Raw genomic sequence first — 26,238 nt, 5'->3', positions numbered from 1 at the left:
ATCAGCCGATCACTCGTGAGCTATAAATCTTTAATTTTTATAGTTCCTTTTTACAATGCATTTTGCAGCTTTTATGATATAAAAATATTTCAGCGAGAGTGAAACGCGTTCTCATACAATCGAAATTCAGGTAGAGTTCCTGAAATTTCGTTTGAAAACGCGCTGTCTAGAGGAATAAATGCATTAAATGTAATTCAATGGTGTATATTCTCGGGTATTCGAATTCGTCAATTATCCGTTCGAAACCGTTCGATTATTGATGGATCGGAACTTTTTCCGAGCTGTTCGCCGGGCGGTTCGAGTTTAATGCACTCTCGAGGCCGGCGCATTCGATCTCGAAAAGTTCAGATGGATGAATAGCTACTGAGGTCAAGCGAAGGGTCGCGAAATCGCTCTCGTGTAAGCACGCGAGTCTAAGGAGGTCGAGTGCGGGAGCTCTCCAGGCTTCCAGTTTCTGTGACTCTTCACGAATCCCCTTCCTCCCCGTTAGTACCGCTCTATTCTGCCGTTGTGACCTCCTCCCCTTCTTCCTCCTCTCTTCTAAGGTGCATTCCTTCCTTTTCTATCTTAATAATTGAGACGTAAGATATCGTAAGTGGACCATTTGAGACAACCAACGTATTCTCTCGCAACAAAAGCCATCCGCGAAGACGAACAAAGTGACTCTAATTTTATCTGTAGGACAATAGAGTAAGTTGAGTAATTTCGATTTGTTCTATTAGTTAAAGGGCATGAACTTGAACAGATTCAGGATAATTTTTATCAGATAAAAAAATGACTTTGATCAGATAAAAAATTAAGAGAAACATAGTTTAATTTTTAATTTGCCGAAGAAACTTATTGTGTTTATTTTTAATCTATTTTGCAGCCATTCACATTTATTTATATTTAAAATAAAACATATTTTAAGTAAAAGCTGTAAAATAAATTCGAGTTTAGTTTTTTACAGTGCGCATATTCAACACGTATCTACTAGATACGATATGTTTTATTTGTTTGAAATCAAGTAGACAATTTGTTGCACTATATGAGCTGTATATAAATGCAACACCCTGTACAATAGATATCTATTTTTATTGTGATAAAGAAAATGAAAAAATGTATATAAAATAAAAGATAAAATATATTCTTAAAATATATTTTGTAAAAAAATAAATATTTTACTAACTAAAACTATAACTTAAAACTAATTTTATATGTTTAGTGTTGCGTGTAGCCGAGAATTAGTTTAAACACAGTGTGGTTGGGAAAATATATTAAACAAACAAAACTTTTTAAACACACGAGTGTATTTATTTAAGTATCTTGCAAATTGTCATGTTTACATAAAATCTAATAACAAATCGATAGGATCTAAACATCCTATTCGTACTAATAATTTGGCATTAAAATATGTTAATTTTTTTTTAATTATTATTCATACCGTAGTCGTCTTTGACAATATCAGAAAGTCTTTCGCCGATCATATTGATTACAGCAACGGGATTACCAGAAATCACCTAAGAAATAAAATATATGTTGATTACAGAGAAATATATATTATTTTCAAAAATATATATATTCTAGTGTACATATATATCATTTAGTCACAGATTAAACAAAAAGGAAACAATGCAATGAACAATAATTAATCGTTCGCGGTGTCTTAATATGTAATGACGCAGATAATGAAAAAAAGAATAATGCTTACTTGCGGCATGATAGACGCGTCAGCGACTCGCAGACCTTGCACACCATGAACCCTGAGACTCGGATCGACAACAGCCATAGGATCCGAAGCGGGACCCATCTTGCACGTTCCAGCTTGATGATTTTCGGGTCTAGTTAGGTATCGGATTTGGCAATCCCAGTATTCATAAGTCAAATGATCCTGTTTTTTTCCTTTTATGTATTGTTTACATTCCGGAACAGTCTCGAGAGTTAATTTCAAACCGTACTTTTTTTGCAATATTTGCGATTTGGTCAGTTTGAAAATTTTTTGGAGACCTTGATAAACGATCGATCTGTCTTTGGGATGAGACAGATCGTTGCTCCAAATGACGGGGGGACTTAGGGGATCTTTCGATGCCAGCATGAGTCGGCCTGGAATTTATCAACAAAACATATTTAATTTTTACAATGTCTCGTAGTAACAAGCGGAATTTTCAATTTTTAAAAACTATAATTAGATATTTTTAAATATCTTATTCATTATTAAAACACAAGTATGCATCAGCTTACCTCTACTGTGTGGCTGAATATTCACGGAAGTGAATCTAACAGTTTCTTTGTTACCGTGCGTTTGCAAGTCGGGGATTCTGTCGCCCGTATCGCATGTAGCTTGATATCCGGCAAAGAAGATCTGTATATCCGGATCGTCTTGAGTAGTGTAATTAGACGCTAGAATTCCAGTGAGCTGGGCCAGACCTGTGCCCGACATCGGACCAGTTTGGTTGTACAAGTATAAGTCGGCGCTATTGAGATTAAGCTCGTCTACCTTCGTCTTATTGAGAACGTAGTCCACACCATACGACTGATGATTATGAAGATTTTCACCGACTCCCGGCAGATCGACGACTGTGTTAATTCCCACGGAATTCAGATGCTTCTTTGGTCCGATACCCGACAGAAGCAAAAGTTGCGGCGAATTTATGGCACCAGCCGTGAGAATCACTTCCTTTCTCGCTGCTACGTGATATTCTTTGCCATTCTGCGAACAAGTTATTCGTCGTGCAGTGTGATAAAAGATCATTTCTACAGAAAAATCGCAGAATTGCATTACATGAAAAATTACGACGCGTCAGCTCACCATAACGAAAGTAATTCCCTGGGCTTTCACATTGTTTCCAACTTTTTTTGTGTTGATTTTCGTCGCGATCGCGTTCAGAGCCACGTCAAGATTTTTGCGGTTCCTGTGCGGCCACAAGAAAGCTCTGGAAGCGCTGAGTCGAACGCCATTTCTGCTGATCGTTTGCGCCAGGGTGAATCCTGTGATTTTCTCGCCCACCAGGTCTTCGGTGACGCCCAAACCTACTTCATTCGCACCCTTCATCACGTCCTCAGCGAATTGCGGATGCCACGGAAATCTATTAATGAAAGTAATCTCTCAGCGAGTTTAATTCGCGCATATAAACTACTTTGTAGTGGCAAGGAAACTATGGCAATTACGTTGAAGCGCGTTGTAGTTCTGAACACAGTTTTATTTAATGACTCACCGGTTCAATCACGCTTATTGCGACACGCAAAATGATAAATGTGTAAACTTATTGTATCGTTTTAAAGATATACTTAATATATGCGTGTATATCGGATAAAAATACCGTAAGAATTAATAATAAACAAATTGAAAATAAAAATAGTACAGAACAAAATACCTTTCGACAGTCATCGGACCTCCAGTGCCATGATCTTCTGCTCTGACTCTTCCGATTTCTTTATTGTCTTCTGATTTGAAGAAATATGGTAGCACCTGACGGACGAACATCAAATTATTAATCATTCGAAACAGTTAACTAATGATTTGACTATATGTCTCTGCGCTTGTTAAGTAATGACATTTGTTTAAAACATACATCCTCCCAAGACCATCCTGCATTTCCCATTGCCACCCATCTATAGTAGTCCTTTGCGTGACCTCGATGATACGCCATGCCATGATGACTAGTGCAACCGCCGAGATTTTTACCTCTCGGCCAGTAGCAGCTACCATTAGTTTGTAAACACGCGTATGATTCGTTTGTGGTCTGATATTTCCAATCGAGTTCCGTGTCTGCGCAAATACAATTGAAATTAATTAAAAATGAACTATAAATTATAAACTAAAAGGTGAAGTACAGAAGCGCATTACTGAGATAAAGTTGAAGGTTGCTCGGTATTTGCGTGCCGGCTGGTTCATCAGGTCCGGCTTCTACCAGAAGTACTTTCCAATTTTTAATCTCGCTCAATCTCGCAGCCACTACCGGCCCAGCTGCACCACCTAAATTGTCAACAAAAGGCAATCTTATGTTCGTTAAAAACACATCACTATCGCATATTCATCATAATTTAATCAAAATAATACAAAGTAAAACTGAGGCTTATTATATTCATATATTGATTGTCTTACCTCCGACGACAATGAAGTCGTACACTAAATCTGGTTTTGTAATAGGTTTAATACGTTCACACGGTCCGTTGATTGCCGTGTGATAAGTAAGCAACGTATTCAGCAAAGTCAAAAATAAACTCGCGGAGTTTGCACTGCAGACAGAATTCAGCGAGAGTCCACCCACGAAGGGCGATGTACATGTTGTTTCTGGTATCACGAAGTTCGGCACGGTCTATATAACATAGTAGTTTACACAACTAAATATATCGAAGCATTCAGAATTTTGTTTTCGGTTTTATATGTTGTATAGTCGAGAAGCTTATTATATTATGTCATCATTGTTACAAAATCAAAATAAAAGAACAGTATGTGTATGTGTATGTGTGTGTATTGACTTCAAAAAGATACATTAAGATAAACAAAAATATAAAAAGAAATTTGACAGACACATAATAAGAAATACACGAAGGAAATGTACCAACATCTGACATTTCGCCGATCAAATGTCGAAAAAGACGCATTTAATAAATAAATATAAAGCTGCAATTTAACTAAATATGTGTAAAAGTTAAAATTTTTTGCGTGAATGGTATTCTGGAAATTTTTAGTTTTAAGTTTAGTTTATGTGTACATATATAAAAAACGAATATTTAATCTTGTTTGATATACTCTTATTATTATAACTGTTTCTTACTATTATTATTATTATTTCTTATTATTATTACTTTGAAAGTGTTATGTGAAAAATCGATTTTATCATGCTTATGGATTATAATGTTTTTGAGTGTTGTGCTTTTTTCTCAAATTGTTTTTCTCTGTTCACGTAATAATACTTCACTTCCACACCAACATACCATTTTCCTTGAATGCGGTTATCTTCGAACTTGTAAGGAAGACCGTCTGTTCCGCTCGATTGTCACTTCCTGATTGCAATGCTCTTTCTTGTGTTGCTTTGTTATATACCCAGTTCGTATACGTATTGTACATTGTTGTACGTTCCCCGAAATGTCATCTGTGATTAAGCGTTGAGCGTAACTCACCGATAATAGTGGCGCTTGTTATAACTCGTACTTGTCACACTTGTAAATCATCGCTATCATTGGGAGATTGATAAATAGTATGTCAGGAAAAATAGCGCAAATAAAATAAACAGTTGCGCTTATGAATTGCGTTTTTTAAAACCCTATTCTTACATTTAAAAAGTAAATGTATTTGTATGTATGCTTTAGTGAATTTAATTTATTAATATTAATGTTTTCTCTCTCTAACACTACATATCACACAAGCAAGTTACTCTGCGTGTATATATATGTAGAAAATATGTTTTATTACACAAAACTTTGAAAAACTTTTTTCTCTCAATACGTTACTATAAAATAAATAATATATATTATTCGTGAAACGCAATTGTAACAGTGTTGTAGGAGCGGATTATTGGAAACAAACGGAGATGAACGGTGGCTTCACGACGGTTGATAATTTTTTTTGCATGCAATCTTATTTTATTTACAACATTTTGATTTATACTCGCGCACTTTGTGAGCAGTCGAGATATTTATTTGTTGTTATCAATTTCATTTTTAACTTATCTTTCTTTTTGTTAACAATTAATTACTACAGTTTTTGGCCTATCATTATCGCATCAAGTGTATCAGAAACGATTTGTCTTTGGTTGTTATGTAAAGAACGTCCGTGAACGATATACAATATGTCACAGCTATACTAGAAAATAATAGAATTGAATATCGAAAAAGCAAATATATGTATATATCCATCTAAAAAGTTTTTCATACATATATAATTATATGTATGAAAAACAATATAATCCACGTAAAGTCAAAAAAAAGAAAAGTATTTAAGAAAATTAAGAATAATAGTAACAATACTTGTACGGGGATTTAGGCCTGCAACATCACGGCATATGATGGATCTTCGAAAAGCCACAACGCTGCCATAGTCGCGCAATCTTAGGAAATTCCTAACTGGAAATTAAAACATGGCGGTTACATAACGGGATAATACGACTGTCTTTAGTTGTACGACTCCCTGTGTGTTGATGACTGCGCACGTAATTGCACGTTGTGACGTAATTTCAAATCCAATGTTGCGCTCAAGCGCGAGGTATAATTGTATTTCGATACCGAAGAGGAGAGAGGAAATTGCGTCTCTGCAGGATGTTCCAGAGAGTCCTCGCCTTTGGTCATGTTCACGTCGATTTTGTTAAAGCTGCGGGAAAACGCGATGTATCATAACGAGACTAGATAGATCGTGGCTCCGGGCTACCATATTGTCTGATCCCAGTCGATGTACTTGATCCCCCAAAGTAATAGGTCCAGCGAACTGTCGATCGTCGTGCGGGAACTAGGAAACATGGTAAATTGCTGGTGACTAATGACGCTTCCAATGGCTGTTTTTCCATATGGGGCTATGGCTACGTGGTTTCCCGTACCATTGTGTGGCGACATTGCCCCAATCGGACTTGATATACGCGGCCGCCTTTTCACCGATCATCATGGACGGAGCTGCCGTATTGCTGGACGTTACCTTAAAAAAGTAACGTATCATATTTGTGATATATCCCCTAATTAATGACTCAAGACAACAAACGGTGCAGATGTAATAGTATATTATTTCCGTGATTTATATTTACCTGCGGCATAATAGACGTGTCGGCAACACGAAGGTTTCTGATGCCGTACACTCGCAATCGATTATCAACTACAGCCATGGGATCGTGCGGTGGTCCCATTTTGCAGGAGCCTGCTTGATGATTTTCCGGGCCTGTATCCTGGCTCACCGCGCAGGCCCAATATTCTCTGCTCAGGAATGGATATTGGGAACACGCGGGTAAAGGTCTATTGTTGAGAGTCATATTGTACTTGGCCATGGCACTGGTATTGGCGAGAGAGAAAGCGACCTGGATGCCCTCGACGAGAACCGCTCTGTCTAAAGGATCGCTCAAATAATTTCCCCAAATGATCGGCTTAGCGAAGGGATTGTTGCTGGCGAGACGAAGAGTTCCTGCGGCAATAACGCAAGTGCATTTTAGCTGCGTTATATAATTGATGATAAAAACATCAAACATGTGTTACGTTAAACGTCCAAATCAACGATTGTGCGGATATGTAACGATAGAGCATTAATTTTAATCAATTTATAGAATTTCATGATAGCTGCTCGACACAATGACAGACCAAACTTGTCATTTCCGCGTTGAATTACGTATGGAATTTTGAACGGCAGTTTCGACATCATGATAATAAATTCATCATTATCATCTAATTAATTTTTTTTTTTGGATAGAAATCCAGTAGTTTGAAGCTAATTACATCTGGCTTACCCTTGCTGCGAGGTTGCGTCATCGTCGGTGACATGCTGATGCTGCGACCGTTATTGTTCATGATGGCACCTACTTCGCCGGTGGTCGCACAGGCCGCTTGATACCCGCCGAAGAATATCTGAATGTCGGGATGATCCGGTGTCGTGTAGATCGACGGTAGCATTCCGGTCAATTGCGACAGACCCGTCGATGCCATCGGGCCATTTTGAAAGGCGATATATTCTGCGGCACTCGCCCAATTCAAATCGTAAAGATTCGGCTGATTGATGGTCCATGATAAAGTGTACGACACGTGATTATGCAGGTTCTCGCCGACACCTAGAGCAAAATAATTCGCTTGATCGAATACGCGGTTATCACTCGCGGTTAATGCTACTCGTATTTCTTTTTTTTAAATAACGGAAAATTCGGAAAAAAATTTAAAAGAATAAATTGTTATTCAAGTCTTTGTTACGACTGCGACGTTAATATTCCGCTGCGTAGATCGATTAATAGCCGCGTCATTACGGGTTAAACTCTGAAAGATTATTATCTTTCTAAGTCATTATACATATCGACGCGTATTCGTAATGACTTACACGCAATGAATGGCTTGCCTACCTGGCAGGTCCTTGACGACTGTGACGTTTACCGCCTGTAGATGTTCCTTCGGCCCGATTCCGGAGAGTAGCAACAGTTGAGGCGAATTTACGGCACCACCGGAGGCGATTACCTCCTTTGTGGCGCGGGCAACTCGAAGTTCACCACCCTGAAGATGCGTTCATTGAAACTCACATTACCAAACTCACGTCGCGCTTTAGAGCGCAAAATCCAGTTCGCGCTCTAAGTGTTGGTAACCGTTCCGGCAAAAAGCAAAGTTCTCCGATAGCGTGCGTTATTGTGTGCTATTTTATTGTGTCCCGTCTATTTCCAGCAATGTGTATTTTGAAAAATTCAACGCGCACGTTATATACAATCGATGGCAATGTTTTACATTTGTAATGGCAATACTCTACATGTTGTTTCTAATTTGAGAGCGTTAACATTTTTACGAAATATCCATATAACGCGTTTACGTAATATCCAGAATATTATTCTCTCCGAGCAATCAAAAATAATTTATCAAGATAAAACAGTCGCGCGCTATTGGATATATGATTTTAATAAAATTCATTTTCTCGGAAAAAAAATTGAACAATATCGATATTAAACAAGCAGAGTATGACAAATCGATTATCGGTTATGCGCGCACATGTAAAGAACTTGTAAAAATACGACAAAAAATATAAATAATGTTCTTAATATCCATGAAAGTGACTTTATTATGTGTCATCTGCGCATGGATATTAGGCGTGAACGATCGATTTGAAGAATATTTTTAACAAGCGTGAAAGTGACTCTTTGTATTGCGTGATCTCCGCGCATGACTACTAGAGCGCGCGTTGCAACACATTAATAAATGAATAAAATAATAAAATCGTATATAAGACCCCTCAGCAAATTCTTACTCGTGCATAATGCAAGTTTTTCAAGCGTGACGCTCGACGTATTAATAGAACTTACAGCTAGTTTCTCTGCAGCTCTCGACCGAATAAAAACCCGTGCTGCTCGCGATATCGTGACAAACAGAATTCCAGACGACGTTTATTGCAAATTTTATGTGTTCTGCGAGAACTCACATAAAGTTAAAGAGTTGAAGAAATTTAAATACATGGTACTAACTTGGTTGAATTGGACACCGACGGCCTTTTGATCCTCGATGATGATCTTCGTGGCAGTGGCGTTGAGCGCGATTTGCAGATTGCGCCGGTGACGGAACGGACGGAGAAACGCCGAGGCGCTGCTCACTCGAACGCCGTTCTTGCTTGTGGTTTGGGCCACTGTGAATCCTGTAAATTGGTCGCCATTCAGGTCTTCGCTAATCGGATATCCTCTTTCGGTCGCCGCCGCGAGGATGTCGTCAGCGATCGGAGGCTTCCACGGAAACCGTTCGACGGTTAACAAACCGCCGGTCGCATGATACTTGCGACCGACTCGTTGAATCTCTGTGTTGTTTTCTGAGCACATGAAATACGGAAGAACCTAAACAAAATACAACAAAAAGTGTCATACAGTTTCTTATTATCTTTCTCAAAGTGAACTTGTCATCGCACCAATACTAAAAATCATATCACTAAAAGAATGTGTACTAAATAATAATATTTTTATAATGATAATATTTTTATATTTTTTATATTTTATATTTTATATTTCTATATTTTACAGAAAGCTATTTTCACATAAGTTTGATAAGTGACAAATGCGTTAACATAAACCGACAGTTTAACTCTTATTAATCATTTATGTTGTAAGTTTTGCAATCGAAAAAACTAAACAAACATTCACAGGAAAGAAATGGAGTTGCTTTAATTAAAGTCGACGTCACGGGTTGCCACAAAAATAAATAGTTCATTCAATTGCATGTGCGAGTAATTTAATATCTAGATTCCTAAAGCAACTATCTACTGTGTGTAGTTCAATAATATTGATGTTGAATTAACAGAATACATTTCAATTAAACTGATGCTGTTGATTTAACATCATTTGTTTTTCCATATTCTAAAACGTCTGTGTATTTTTACGCTTTTATTGAAAAAAATTATATCTATATATAAAACTGATTAAAGATAAAAATATTTTAAATAATATGTTAAAGTAAATTTAACGACATCTTACGTCGCGCCAGCTCCATCCGGCGTTACCCATGGCCGCCCAATTGTCAAAATCTTTGGCGTGTCCTCGGTTATACATCATACCGTTGTGAACGGATGTTCCGCCTAGGTTTTTACCGCGTGGCCAACTGCAGGATCCGCCGTTTGACAGACAAGCGTTCATCTCGTTCGTGGTTTGATACTGCCAGTCAATGTCAGTTCCTATCGGTAAAATTGTCAGATCGTTTAACATGCGTAAAGCTCGCAACGGATCGCAACAGATCTCATAATAATGTAGATTCCAGATGAGCAGTGCCACAAATTTCTCTCCGAGATATATTCAAAATACATTGTATTTTGAACACGATATGTAATTTCTTGCGTCATTCGAGACACGTGAATATTTATTTATATTATAGTTTTATTATTTAACAGATGATATCAAATTGATTTTATCTTAATTTTTTGAATCGAATTTTCGTTGTCACAATTGTTCGAAGATATTAATTCGCGTCATATTAAATTCGATAGATAAAAAAATAGAAATGCTTCTTGAAATCCTAAGCGAACAGAATTCGTGATAACCGATGAAATAAAAATTTGTAAGCTAATTTTAGCTCAAACTTAAAAAAAAAAATGTGCGAATTATATTCTATAAATGCTCATTATTGCAGCGGGAACTGAACATCGCGCAGATAACGAAACAGCGGCGACGCTGTGTATACGAAAGGTCCAATTGAAACTTACCTAGAAACATTGCCACCATACTGGGAACATCGGCACCCGGTGGCTCGTCCGGGCCGGCTTCTAGCAACAAAACTTTCCATTCGGGTATGTCGCTCAGTCTAGACGCCACCACGGCACCGGCTGATCCTCCTAATTCCGAAGCGACAAAAGTCATTAAAGTCCTATCGTTATTTGGCGCAAACCGATTACTTTGGAAAAAAAATACGTATTTGCGAGTGATACGGGAGAAGAGTGAGGTAGAGAAGAGTGAGGTAGCCGATTCGGAAGAAATAGGCTATGAATACTGTTAATTGCATTTGCTGGAAGAAAAACATCTGCATCTATCTCTAATTAACTTTTCCCCGATTAGATTCATCTTTGACCAATAAATCCCGTATGGTTTTGTCATCTAATCTAGATTATCCGCAAATTATTGTTGCAGATAATAATTTCTAAATCGGACGTTAATGTTTAATTATAATGATATAGACACAAGGAAATCCGGCAAAAGTTTCGATAACAACTGAAGAGTCACTAACTAGTGATAATTACGGTGAGGTAAGAGCATAATACATGGTTTTAGATTATTATGTTAATGTACAATCGTCGGACATACGTAATTTAGGTCTGTGGTTGTTGTTATTATGATACCATCAATTGTTGCGAAAAGATTTCTCTACGGCGCACTGGAAAGCTGCTAGTTAAGGCCTTGGCACTGGTTTGCCAAGAGCTGTGGAAATGTTTTTGCATGCGCTAGAAATTTTGCTGAAAAATTGCGTTTTAACTTTTTTAAATTTAATTATATTTACTGTCTCGTTTTTTTCTTCTTCTTGTTTTCTTTTTCTTTTAGGATAGCTTTATGGCATGCCGTGCACAAAACCCTTTTTTGTAAACGTTACAAAATTAAATTTTGATTTTCCTATTTTGAAACATTTTAAAATATTTGTTTTTTTAGTTTGTAACTGTTATCACATATATGTATTTTGTTTAGTGTTACCACGTTTATGTCTTAAATAAGATTATAATGAACATAGCAGATATTCTAAAATATACCGTGACCTCTTAAATTAAAAAAAGTGATTATCGCAATATTGCGCGGCAACTCAGAGCTAAATAAATAAATACTTAATTTGAATTGTAAAATCAAAACAAAAGAAGTATCTCTACAAATAAAATTATTGTGCGAATAATTACAATTCAAATTGCAAATTTTACTGCAGATTATTAAAGTTAGTTTGTTTTTGGTTACACACAGATATACATAATGTAAGCAGGAATGTTTTAATATTTTACCTTATGTAGAAATATATGACTTAGTTGCAATACATAATGAATCAACAAACATTTATTGATATTTTTCTTCAAGATTAACTCACTAAAAAAAATGAAATAGGTACTGTATGCAAAAATAAATAAATGTGTTTTGCGGGCTGTTCATTTATTACCGAAATCGCGTTACTCTAGTCTTACTTTCCTACAAATAGAACAAATTAGCCAAGATATTCTAATCAAGAAATTCAATTAGCATTTCCGCGTGTATATCAAATCACGTTACGGCAACCGCCACTTGCGTAATACGATTTACTCTCCCTATTTTGTCGATCGCGCGTAATTACATGTAAAGCGGGGTTTGCGTGTAACAGTTAAATACAGTAGTTTCTTTCCTAACTAATGTCTTCCGTATGAATACGCTTACATACCCGCGGAGATTTTTTTTACAGCTCTCTCATTTGCCGTAAGATAAGTATAGCAGGTTTCACGTTTTTTATTTTATTCAGAGTCAATTTGTAATTGATGAAACATATAGAAAATCACAAATAAATAAAAAGTAAATATTTGAATTCTCTATTCGAGAAATCCAAGAAAAAGAGAAATTTTTGAGAGAAAAACTTTCTATAAGGATGAAATATTCATAACATTTTGATAATATCAATGAATCTTAATATCAATAAAATAATATTTTTCAATAAAAAAAACCATGTAAAATTTCATATTTAGAATTCGAAGCACGTTATAAGAATCACTCCAGTGACTTATAGAGCTCACTGTAACAAACCGGTAAACTTTACAGTTTCATACAATGATATATTTGACTTGATAACACGAACGTTATCGAATGGGGAAAACTAACTCTTCCTGGAAGGCAAATGTGCGCGCTCGATGTTATATAATATGTCAAAACTACATTAGAAAATTATATTATATAATTGAGATTTAAATTAAATTCTTTTTTTCTGTCTTTCTCTTCCTTTCTATTTTATATTATTGCATGTAATAAATTGAGAGGAAATCACTCAAGAATGGTTAAGTACTTATAATCTTGGCTTGATATATATTTAAGTATCGCTTTTACTTTTTATTTTCTTTACAATTAAATTCTATTTCATTCCTATTTATGTTCTCATTAATTATAGGAGAGAATATTACATATACAAATAAATATAGTATATCGAAATAATGCATATTCATTGAGATGATTTTCTAGAAGTTAAAAACTACCGCTTCTCCCTCTCTCTCTCTCTCTCTCTAATATTCATGAATTAATTTTATATTCACAATATAGATAAATTTTTATCTAAGCATGCAGCCACGCAAGCGCGCGATAACACGCTACAGTTGAGAAATCGCATATGTTTAAATTATTTCAAACGGGATAAAACTTGAGATGTATCAGTAACACTTTTCACGATAAGATATTTCCGATCGCTTCACTTTTCTTCCGCTCGACAGAATACTTGCGACATTTCAGTAGATGATCGTTAAACGTGTTTGCAGCGTGCTCAAGAGGCACGACGTTGCCGTTTGCAGAAAAACAGGCTACGCGGCGAAATCGCTGATTTTCTTTCTTCTTTTTCTCTCTTGAATTTGTGTGTGTGTGTGTGTGCAAAGAGAACTAAAAATAACAGAAGAATTGCCGTCAGGAAGAAAAATACGCCAGCGTGTTCGTGGGCGCACGACAAATTCGTCTCTCTCTCTTGGTAATTAGTTGTTGGTTGAACTTGACGCTGCAGGCATAGAAAATTCTTTAGAAATGCAGCAATGCTTCCGTATTACGAAATAATTTTTCATATTGACGCCAGAAGCGCGAACAAACCGGGAAGAATTTTGCCCGCACTAAATCAACTTAACGATGTCTATAATTAGCTTCTTTATGAGAGCTAATTTGAATTCAGCAATTAATAGGGAAATTACTTTCTGTTCCGGGCGAACTTCAGTGTACGTACCTTAGACAAGCAAAAGTGAATGTGAATTAGATTTATTTAATCATATTGCTTTGCGGAGATATAATTGTTTGTTTAAATAAAAGACGTACTTTTCTGTCTCTTTCTCGCTCTTTCTTTACTCTAAAAACTTTACTAAAAAAATTATTAATTGAATTTGTTATCATACAGTTTTAAATACGAGTATTTCGAACTAAACTACATCACGCTGTTTACACAGGAAGGAAAATATAAAAACGCTTCGACAGAAAAACAAATAAGTTTACATAGTAAAAAATTTGGAAATCCTTCATATGTGAATGACAGCTAATTTACGTAGTCGTAAATATCCGAACATCGGATACGTCAACTTTCGCGGAAAAATTCATTCTGAACTCGTTTTTCTCGTGCTCCACGATTTCCACGCAGAAACGAGAAAAATACGTTTGTCTAATGAGCGTGCTTTACGCAAATGTCGTGCCTGTCTCGCTCGAATAGTAAATAGTCTCCCTGTTGCGCGTCGGAATTGTTCTTTCGTTTCTTACGTTTTCGTAGATCGACGACGAGCAACCCGCTTTCGGCGCAGCAGCGCGGAAAATAGACTGCGTCCTGATCGCGATCGCGCGCGTTCTTGTCGCTATTCTTTCGGCGGTATTCCCGGTGATTCACCCGTATAGTTTTCTCGTCGGAAGGTATCAACAAAAAGAAGTAAGTAACGCCGCGAGCAACGGCAGCACGATAGTCGCTTCTTTGCGGACTGACTTTTTGGAGCGCGACACATTTGCGCTCTGTACCATTGAAAAAAAAAAGTACTGTTTTTCCGGTGTCGCGTGTTTGAGCTGAAACCCGGTCTTTATGCGACCAGGTATATTTCGGTTGCGTGCGCAATAATTTTCTCTCTGTGTCGCGTGAAATATGTATCACGGGACAACGATACACGCCTGAGCACTCGTTGACAGCTCCTTTGTAACAAGCACGTTCGTGAGAGAAGCTTGAAGACATAAGTGGAAATATGACGTCTGCGGGAGATAACACGTCGTCCCAGTTTTATGCAACGTCGGCCGAAATACTACTAACTCCCACTGGGAATTTTAATAGACTCGACTCGAGTGGCAACGGTCGTCGTCAACGGTAGTAAAGATCGGCGGGATTGCGGTGGTATTGCGAGATGTGGATTTCTTGGACACACCGATTACTTTTATTTCACCTCTGAAGGACAGGAAATACGGTATGCAAGTTACGCGGGCAAACAAACGGATATTGCAAATTCTTAAAAGAATTTTCGCTTCATGTAACTGACTATATCCGTGATAATTAATTTTCAAGATAATTTTCTATTGAACTCTTAAAAGTTACAATTTATTATTTTTTGTGTGTAAATTTGATTTCTTTCAATTGGCGTATGCTTTTGTTTTTTCTCATATTTATCTTTAATATTGTTCACATTCACATGATAGACTTATCTTATTCAATTGTCACTAATTATGTCAAGTTTGTAGCACATTAGAACATTAATATAGAAAGTAAACAAACAAATTACACGTTCATAGTAATGATACCTCCCTAAATCGCGCAGATATATCAGAATAAAAAAGAAATAAAGTAGAACATTCATCAAACAGTTTCAATATCGATCGGCCACGAGCAAAAAGCGTGTAGGTAGGCCGCGCGCGCTCTGCGAAGCCGGAAAAACGCAATGGAGAGCACGCCTAATTTATGTGTCGCAATGCGAACGTTTCTCGGCTTGTTACTTCCAGCAGGCATGGAAAAGAAAAGACAGACGGGAAGGATACCGGGCGTGCGAGGCAAGACGAGTTTCTGAATATCCATGATAATCCACGAGCACGCGATAATTCCAATGTGTGTGCCGCAGCTGGTTTTCTTCCTTTTGCGCGTCACGGCGCCACCACCACCTCCTTCTTCTTTTCCATTGTAACACACATTCGAAACGAAACCGGAGGCACGAGACCGCCGCCAGGTGAAAACAGTTCTGCTCGACAAAAACGACTCGTTCTTACGTGAGCCGTCGACCGACGCGTATATGCACCTGCTGCTGAAAGGAAGCGCGATGCACTCGTGCGTCGCTCGACGAGCGCGCGAGTAAACGGACGAACGAACGTATGTACATACACACGTACGTAAGTACGTGCGTATGCGTGCGAACTCGTTCGAGACATATCGCCAAGACTTGTCGTATACGTGTATACATTGATTTTTCCTGGTTCCCCACGATTTCTCTCTTGTCGCTGTTTGAATCGTCGTGTCTGTTGCTTATGTTGCCGTACCTGGCATCGATTTGGCACGATCTCGAAAAACATACTGTGTCGATCTACATGTGGAACATTACATGCGCGATTCGTACTTTGCTTGCGAAACCGTGCGAGGTCTTTTCGCGGTGGTGACTCAACGAAAAAACAAATGCAAAAGAAACAAGACACGTTACTTTTTTTTTGCCTCGTTCCATCCGTCGTTATTCGCGCCGTATATATGCACTTATTCCCACTCGTCGATTCGTATCTTTACGACCGCCGCGTCGCGCGCCGTTCACTCGTATCCGACAGTTTACTTTTCGTTAGACGGTCGTGTTGTTATGCCACTATCGTCGCAGATCGCACGCCGCACTCCGCTTCTCGGTCAAGGATCCGTGATTTATCACCGCGCGCGCGCGAGCGCGAAGAAAGTATTCTCTCGTGATCATACGTTTCCCGAGAGAACCGCGAATTGTACTCACTCGCCACGCTACACTACTTTCTATGTAATTTTCGCGGCTCTTGTGCCGCTCTTCCTGACAATTTCGCTGCATATGCGGAAAGATAGGCGTATCGAGATATCATCCGTAAAATTGCGTTTCCGTTTCTAAACCACGGAATAAAAGTTTATTCTGCATATGTCGATTTTTTTTTTTTTGACGCAATCAATCGCTGCGATATATGTGCGATTGTGCGTGATATTACAAATAACTCGCACAATTGAAAACAAGATATGCGCGAATCTTCTCGACACGTTGCAATTTGTATTCATCAAGGAAACACAAGACGAGATACAGTCGTAACAGCTGCGTTAGCGAGCAGAACGTAGTAGTTGTCGATTACTTAAGTATTATTAAGTATTAAATATACGGCGTGAATAAGTGACGCGTAAATCCCGCAAGAGTGCAAAGTTGCAATTATTTATAAAAAGCTGCCACGTCCGCGAAGAAGATATTTATGTGTTTCTTGACTTTACATTTCCGCGCACAGAATGCAATTTTAGCACATAGATATAATTATGAATATTTAATTGAATTTTAAATCAGACTAGAAATTAGAAATCCACTTACATTTCTCGACCGCGCATAATTTGAACATATGATCGTAAATATATTCAAACTAAGCTGAACGCGGAAAAAGAATATTTTACAGGCAATGCAAATAATCTTTAGAAATATCAAGGATATTACAGCGGTCATTAACTAGTTGCATTTGAATATTCGTATGAATTATCGTGCGCGATATTATGCACATCTGCAGGAGATGCATGAATTACGATGGAAATTAAAAAAGTCGCGAATATTATATATATATATTCCGAGTTTCTCGATATCTAATTATTAAAATGGAACGAGAAAGCAGGAATATTTTTCTCTCTTTGGAGAGAGGGAGGAGGAGGCAGCTCTGTCGCAATTTCGCATCGATTTCAACGCGGCTAGCATCTATTTTTCAGACAATATTTAGCGCATCGTATTTTGACGCGTTGCAGATGCAGAATGATGCGCATTTATTCCGCTCGGCTGCTATTTTATTTTCTAGCTGTGCGGGCAGCCGTGTTTGATCGGCGAAAAATGCGGGGGAAAAGTCACGCCCCTATCGGAGGGAAAAACACGGGCGATCTCACTGCCTGGTTATTGCCGTGAAAAATTGCGAACTTGGAGGTTTGTAGACACAAGGGTCTCGTAGATGCAACTCTCGTACTTTTAACTTATTACCCTAAGTATACAGCGTATAGTATATATTTATCATCAAATATTTCAATAGACTAAACACATTGCTCACCTGTAATCTCTTCTACCGGGAATACTAATTTATATTTTGTGTTTTAAATAAAATAAATTCTAAAATATATATAGCTCTCAAAACTGCTGTTGTCGTTTATCTGTCTGAACAATTATTAATCACATTACATTTTTACTCGACTTCAACATCTGTAAAACTGCAAAATTTGCTATAATACCGAATCTACGTTCGCTGTAGTTGTCGCGCGCATTAACGACATTCACGATAGTCGCGACAGTCGCTAAAATGTATAAACAAAATGCACGTCGGACGCGTTCGCGCATGGACGATCGCGTCGCCGGTACGAATTATCCCGAAATGCAAAGAGCGTATAAAATTCGTTGAGCCGTTTAAATCACATTATGCGCCGTTCTCCGCATCGCCATGCAATCGCGCGCGCGAGCGATCCGCACCACTTTACTATTACCACCCTCTCTTGTTCCCGCAACAAATTTTGCCACCTTGGAGGATTTATATCTCCCGACGGTTCGGACGCGAAAGCGTATGGAATAATGGAACGTAGCGTCGCCGGTGTAATGATGCGACGGTCACGCCGGACGAGGTGGTTTCCGAGGGTGGATGAGAGAGAAGCCGCGGGGCGGTAATTAAATTAATGATACAATAATCACGCGCTTCGCGACCGGATAAATAACGTCTGTATTAATATCGCATCTGAACGGGATGTGCGTCCAATTGCATTTTGCAACATGAAAGAGAGATGGAGAGCAAGAGCGAGAGAGAGAAAGAAGAAAGAAGAGAGAGAGACAGACAGACAGACGAACAGACGGACAGACAGACAGAGAGCACAGAATACTTCTGTAAACGACAAATAACAATTGCCACTGTGGCACGGGCGACGATTCGTGATAACTCTGTTTGGCGGTAGTAAACATGTAAACGCTACCCGGGAGGTTTACAGCGTTTTTCCGTTTCACTCGACGAAAGTGGAATGCGAGAAACTCCGGGAAAGCATTGTCGATCCCGCGCGCTGCGTTTAAACCGAGCTATTTCCAATTATTTTTTAATTAGCGTTTTAATAGCTTGTTAAATTCCCACGAAAACGAATCGTGGAAATTGTATATTTATTGTTACTGCGAGAACGCTATTGCATAAAAATGTTTTCATCTCGTTTATTAATTTATTGTTCCCAGTACAGTTTATAGTGCAAAATTGTTGCAAAACGTTTTACAGTGATTATTTCATTTGTTACTGTTGTGTCACATTATGAATTTATTCATAAGTATATATTTCTTCATCTAGCTCTTCCTAGTGCAAGGTTTTTTTATATCCGAGCACGCGAGTAAAAGTTTTCACCTTTGTTTTGCAACAAAACTTTGAATAAACGGTGCGTAAAAAAATGCTTGTGGATTTTGACGGATTTCCAAAAGGATTTTTAGCTCCAGCGTTATGTACGTACAAAACTGTTTGTACGAGCATAAATAGCTGCGCGCAAAACAACCGTATTTATTTTCTTACATGCATTATTTTAGACTGATGTTTTTGATTGCTAATTGTTTTTATATTTAGAAAATAAAGATGCGATTGTTTTTCTTCGATTACACATTTTTATTCTCATCAATTGGTTTATTTTTAAGAAAATATTTTATCTCTATAAATTAAATATGAGATTTTTCTTATCTTTATTCTTCTTTTGATTATCATGTAAACAATTTATTAGGCTTTTTTTCTCAGCTGTTTCACAATACCACCTTCGTAATTATTTCAATTACGCTACATTACGCCGCGCTATTTGCGTATCGCGATTTTAGTTTGCAAGGTATTATCGCGGCAATGTCCTACTCAGGTTCTAATGATAATGACAAAACCCATTTTCTTTCGCTCCTCCAGTCGACTCAACTCTTTTACCGCCTCCCGCAACTTCTGCTCCGAGCATTGCACCATTATAATTATTCGCGAGCTTCTTTCTTCCGACTGGGCATTGACGGAATAATTAATAAGCATCACACTAATTACTCAGCGACGGTATTATTAATATTTTCTCCTCACCTCCGCGGTATAATACACCCCAACCACACCGACGCAACGATTAATCATTCCGCACACAGATGCGCCTCTCGCACATTTATTTCTGCATCCACCCGTCTCTTTTCTGGACATATTTAGCCAGAAAAAAATGTACGTATATACATATGTACATATTCTTACATAACATGTGATGTCGCATCTCTGATTAGAAACACCGATCACATTATGATATATCTGAAGAAAAAAAGATAGGAAGACTTTGTTTTCTACATTTATTACATTTTTACACCCGCGTTTTAATTGATTGTAACAAGAATAGAAATTTGGACTAAGAAGAAGATCGATCGCGCGAGAACGAAAAGCGCGGTTATTCGACTGCGACCGAATAACCGATCGAATCACTGAAAAATTCCATCTTCCTGCGCGGATATCCCGGAAGTCCGATCAGGAATAATCACCGAAAGAGAAGCAAAGAAAATTAGTTTCGATCTGCTCGATCGTGCACTGGGTATCGTCTCCGCGAATAGCAAATATCACGGGCCGAAATTTATGGAACGAATTTTATTGCAATTGCATATTCAATTATATACCTATATATATATTTCTTTTTTACAATAAAACTCTACGCCGATTTTTACCAACCAAAAACGTATTTAAAAATCAAAAAGCAGTTATTTGCTGTTATTACAGTTAATAACAAATAATCCTTTTCTTTTTGTAAACAACTTTATCATTTTCTAAGTTTGTACATTATACAATAGTACATGTCAATATTAACTAGATATACACGAAAAAATAAAAAAAGTAAAAGAAAGAAATTATTAATAATATAGAGCGTGCAAGAGAGAGATCATATTAAAAAGATACTATAAACTTTTGATGATCTTCGAATTTAGAACAGAGGAAATATCAGTTGTTACTATATTATTTATTTGAGATAAATTATATGTTCGTATAAATATTTTATTAACAACAATCGTGTTGGTATAGATATTGATTAAATTTCATTGCGCGATTACACGATTATATTCGTTTATTGTCGTTGGAGTATTGTATTTGCTAGATACAGAGCAGTAATAATAATGTGCGAATATAGTGTGAATATCCATTATAACATTTTCCTAAGTTATTAATATTACTCTATTATTTTGGATTACGCGTGCTCTGACACTTTGTTCCGTTTCCCGTTTTTAGTATTAGTTCCTCTATTGTCTAAAAAATGGGTTATGAGCGGCGTTTCGACACATCGTTATATCTCTATCTCTTTGAAGGCTGTGCACGATAGTTTGTTATTTTCATTGCGGTTCGCTGACTTTTACACATAATGAATAACGACATTTACGAGCCGTGCGTCGTCTAGTTTCCGCTGCGCGTCGCAAATTACGTTATTTTGTGATCTGTTCATTGAGAAATTGACCAACTCTCTTTAGAAAAACAAAATTCGTGTTTGTAAAATAATTATCGTTGTCCAACGAGATAATTCGTTGTTTATACAGGTTTGCGAGATATCTGCTCGTTAAAGGTTAATGCGATTGTTATCACGCGCTCGTGTCAATATCTCAAACTGGTTACTCGATCACATCGAGTACACAGGAAGGAACATACACGAGAATACATTCCAATTACGTCGATCAATTTCACTCGTCCATTAGAAAATAACCGACCGTTCTTTTCTGCGGCAACTCTTCCTTTCCACGAGCGATGCGATAAACAACCATTAGATTTATTCCTAATTAAGCGTTCTCCGGATATGACGGTTTCTATCGTTGTTTTGTGTGAAACAGATTTCACAAACAAGTTTTTATTATCTTAGACTTATTTACCGCGCACATTTAAAAGATTTATGAACAAAAGAAATCACTTCTTAAACAGTTTTCTAAATAGTTTTTATATATCACGTGAAAGTTGTTCATTTTTGCAATTTCGTCATGTGTAAATCTGATTAAGTTTTACATCACGACTTTAACAATAATTAACGCGTACGTATAAAAAGTAATATACGGCACTAAATAAAAATTTGTTTTTTAATATTACTACAATAACAATTGAGTATTTGTATAATTGTTGATTATTTACAATTTTACCAATGTCACCAAAGTTTACAAACAATATTTCATAAAAAGCGTCTAAAAAATCTTAAAAGTTATGAATAAAGAATTTGAGTAAAAAAATTATTGTTATTGATTGATAGTTGTTTTTATCGTGTCTGTTTGTAATTTGTTATTTTATGGCGAGAAGGTTAAACCGGCGAATGAAATTTATGAATCTTCGTCGTTTTACTCACCGCCCACAACGATGAAATCGTAATAATATTCAGGTGGATCTACCGGCCTCACACGATTGCACAGTTGAGATACTTTCTCCTGAGAGCGCACAAACGCATCCAAGATTGTCATAAACGTCAAAAACTGCGATCCCGGACAGACCTGGGTGAGACTCGGGCCGAGATAGGGTTCTGGGCATGTCGGATTGACCGTCAGATTGTACGACATTCTGTAAACAATAAATATCACAATGATGGCATGTCTGCAAAATTGAGCAATATACGTTCGGGATTTATTGGTTTGCAATATATTTCTATAACGGCGTGATTCTACATCAATTGTAAATTTATATAACTGCATAGTAAAAACTCGTGAGTCCATGTGTTAAAATAGAAAATAACACAATTTTTTTGTGTTATTTTGTTTTGATTATTATTTCAATGCAAAATTAATATACAACATGTGTCAGATTTATGTTAACTTCATAACTTAACATTTTGATGTCACTTAAAAATGGGATATTACTTTGAGTGCTTTTAACATACTTATTTCAATTAATCTACATATCTCAAAGTCAATTCAATTATTCTAAGAAAAGTTAAAATAAATCTTAAAATAATCATGAACTTTGACGCACTAGATAATCAAACTTACTAAAATCCGAGTTAAAATAATTATTATTACGTATTAATTTAACATAAAAAGTATGTTTTTCTTTTAAAGAACATTTCTTAAGAGTTATTGTAACTACTCTTTTATACAGTTTTTAATTATTTTATCTTTACATCACACTTAAAATCAAAATAACAAATATAAAATATTGTATTAATTAATTACTTAACATTATTAGTTTGTCAGTAAGTAACACATGACGAATGAGTTAATTTAACATTTTTTTACATGTTTCAGGAAAAATCCACTAAAATTAACATTTTTTTCATTGTGTGTGTGTTTGCTTTACGTGATAACACTCATTTGTTCATTGAAAAAAACATTTATTTGTTCATTGAAAAAACACTTGTTATCATTTATTATTTGTGACTTTTAGATGTAAATAACATTTCTAATTCGTATATATTGCTCGTTGTCTCTGCTCATTTGTTATTACTGTAAATGTGTTTGCTTTGAGCACTCACGCGCTTTGAGCGTCAGTCTATCTCTGTTCTACATTTACAGAGCTGATAATAAAGACGAACTGACGCTTAAAGCGCGTAAGCGCCCAAAGCGAACGCACCCTGTGTGTATCTGATGTACCTATGTATGTATATCTGTTGCTTGTAACAGAGAACCGTCGATATCATCATCATCATCATCATCAAGTAATTGCGATATTTCCTAACAGATAAACGTGCAATAACATGACATAAAATCGTGATTTCCACGATATAGAGCGACACAAGAGTCATGTGATTTTACCAATCAAGCAGAATCACAATGACGTTTACTCGCCGCCGCTTGTTCCGGATAAACAACTCCAATTTTTTTTCTTTGCTAAACGATATCATCTTTTCCTGCAAAAAAGGAGTCAGCCATAAAAATTGACAGTTTTATGGCTAACCTTTTTTTGTCACAATTCCGAAGCGAGCGATCACTTCGTTTCGCTCACTCATATTGTTGCCTTGTTGTCGTTCTCGGTGTCGTTTCACAACAGAAGATCGTTGTGTCACGATCACTTGCATCTTTCTCCCTTGTCGTTCATCCCGAAAAATTTTAGAGTCTATACGACTATCGCAACAAAAACAAACAGTATTTGTTCACTCGATAAACGGCATGTTCTGGCCCTAAATTCTAGCGCTTATCCGGGGAATACTACGTTTAATATCTGCTTTTAAGCGAAGAGTTCCAATGTTGTAATATATTCTTGATACTTCGAGTATGAGTTTCAAGCATACATACGTACGCTCAACATCAATTAGTCAGTCTTTTTCTGTACACAAAAAAACAATTTAAATAGATAACAGCAAGTTTTATCACGACATTACCATAAAACGGTTTTTCTTTCGTGTAATATACGCGCGAAAAATAGCACCATGTTTATTCCAAATAAAATATCGCTTTGATTAGTGAGACGAGTTAATAGAATTGTAACTTAACCGAATGTATTAATTAATACATTTCTAATTAATACGATTACCTTTCTGTGCCGTTACATATTGGAACGCCTAAAGCAGCGAAGCTAATATAAAGAGTTCTCGCAACGCATGCCAAGTGCACTACTGATTGTTACAATCAATTTGCATAAATATGAAAATTGCAACCTGTTTATCTTCATGGCGCCATGTGCCATGAGGAAGACACAAAATTTATCGAAAATTCGATATTAATTAACGCGAGCTAAATTCCGAAATATCGAAAATATTCGAATCTCGTTGAGTCGCGTGCATCATGAGTGACAGATCGCGTTTTATGCTTACCATTTATAATGTACACACATCAAACTATGAGCATGTATACTGAGCATGTATATGGCAAACGCGTGTATGATTTATTGCAACAAGCTACAACGCAAATTGCACAAAAAAAAAAAAACAACAGAGGAAAACACGAAAGGCAAGCAAGATAAGCTTTTATGCTTCGGAACTTTGTTTCGCAGGAACAGAACTCTCGTTCCTCTTCTTGCAGAGTTCAGTCAATAATTATCGCACGATTAGATAAGACGATAAAATGGAATTGAGATTATCAGAGAGATATTGATGTGAGAATGATTGGACTTTTTGTGTGTGCGACTTTATAAATCACATTTAAATGATATACTAACGTTACACACTAGCGGATATAGTTTCTTTCTTCTGTGGTAGATCTCTCTTATCGATGCACTTCGATACACACGTGATCCGGTAAAGGTGCGCACGTGCGACGACGCGTCTACGAAGCAGCGAACGTGCAATGTGTAACTGCAACACCTCTCACCGTAGAACACTACTATATAATTCATCTCCCACTCTGTAAGTCCTGGTTCCCTGGTGAAGGCGCCTAGCCATAGATCACATCAATGAAAATCCAGACAATCGTAAATTCCTCGATTTTCTCGCCGATGATTTCCCGCGTTAATCGTTACGTCATTCACGTGCGGAAGGAATGTGCTGTGTAATCTCTATCCGAAACAGCGACCGCGGCGGTATAATAATGATTAACGCGAGTTTACAAAAAATTTAAACAAAAATTAAAAATACTTTCACTCGCTGGCGGTGTTAAGTAATTATCTTTGATAGCTTAGAATAAAAAAACTTGATAAAACATAAAATTAATAGAGTGCAAATGCAAGGATTGAAAAGTTTATTTATAAATAAGTTATTTCTAATTCCATCAGAAACGCGAGATTTTATCTCTCTGTGTGTATTCACGCGTTTTTTTCAGCTACAAGTCGCGCAACACAGTTGTTATTTCAATGCGATATTGTGGATTCAATTAAACAATGGGATTTTTACATCAGGATTATTAAGGCATTATATTCATTTCCAGTAAAGCGCGAAACGACGCTTTTCTGAAAAAGAGAGAGAGAGAGAAAAAGAAGGATAAAATTTAAAATATGTGTATATTATGATAAAATATAATATACTTGTACAAAACACAACATGATATGTAAAGCATAAAAAAATACACGTGCGCTTTTGATAGTCGATCACCATGACTCAAAGTAACGTCATGTTTGCATAGATACGAGATGGTACACGAGACACATCAATCATAATTCTACAGTTTAAGTTGGCGTAGTAAATAAGAAATGTGTTGTTTGCGTCGCATTAATTTACTCACGTAACCACTGAGCGCGAAGCGCCCGGTGTCAGCAAAATGCGGAACAATTTCTTTGTACATGCAATTACATGCACAACCGTGTTACACTTGTGACTGATGGCCTCTTAACACGCATGCACGCGTCATCATACATCACAACTCTTTTCGCCCGGAAAACTATCCGTGCAATTAACAACCAATTGCCAGATTTTCGATCGCGA

At 36.9% G+C, this 26,238-nt stretch overlaps 1 protein-coding gene across 1 annotated transcript; it reads right to left on the bottom strand.

Moving 5' to 3' along the window:
* Nucleotides 1-1,269: 1,269 nt before the first annotated feature.
* Nucleotides 1,270-25,187, bottom strand: LOC109852286. Its single transcript, XM_020423311.1, has 18 exons — nucleotides 25,041-25,187; nucleotides 22,303-22,511; nucleotides 10,823-10,951; nucleotides 10,101-10,297; nucleotides 9,108-9,467; nucleotides 8,007-8,154; nucleotides 7,407-7,724; nucleotides 6,717-7,087; nucleotides 6,456-6,610; nucleotides 6,208-6,292; nucleotides 4,085-4,298; nucleotides 3,827-3,955; nucleotides 3,552-3,748; nucleotides 3,354-3,448; nucleotides 2,789-3,065; nucleotides 2,221-2,689; nucleotides 1,691-2,082; nucleotides 1,270-1,499 (listed from the first exon to the last, which is right to left on the bottom strand). Exons 2-18 carry the CDS (start codon nucleotides 22,508-22,510, stop codon nucleotides 1,407-1,409), a joined length of 3,837 nt encoding a protein of 1,278 aa, XP_020278900.1. The 5' UTR covers nucleotide 22,511; nucleotides 25,041-25,187; the 3' UTR covers nucleotides 1,270-1,406.
* Between the last annotated feature and the right edge of the window lie 1,051 nt (nucleotides 25,188-26,238).

Source organism: Pseudomyrmex gracilis, unplaced genomic scaffold (assembly GCF_002006095.1).
Source record: "Pseudomyrmex gracilis isolate BER0280 unplaced genomic scaffold, ASM200609v1 scaffold_1, whole genome shotgun sequence".
Lineage (NCBI taxonomy): Eukaryota > Metazoa > Arthropoda > Insecta > Hymenoptera > Formicidae > Pseudomyrmex > Pseudomyrmex gracilis.
This window is presented reverse-complemented; position numbering and strand designations above follow the sequence as displayed.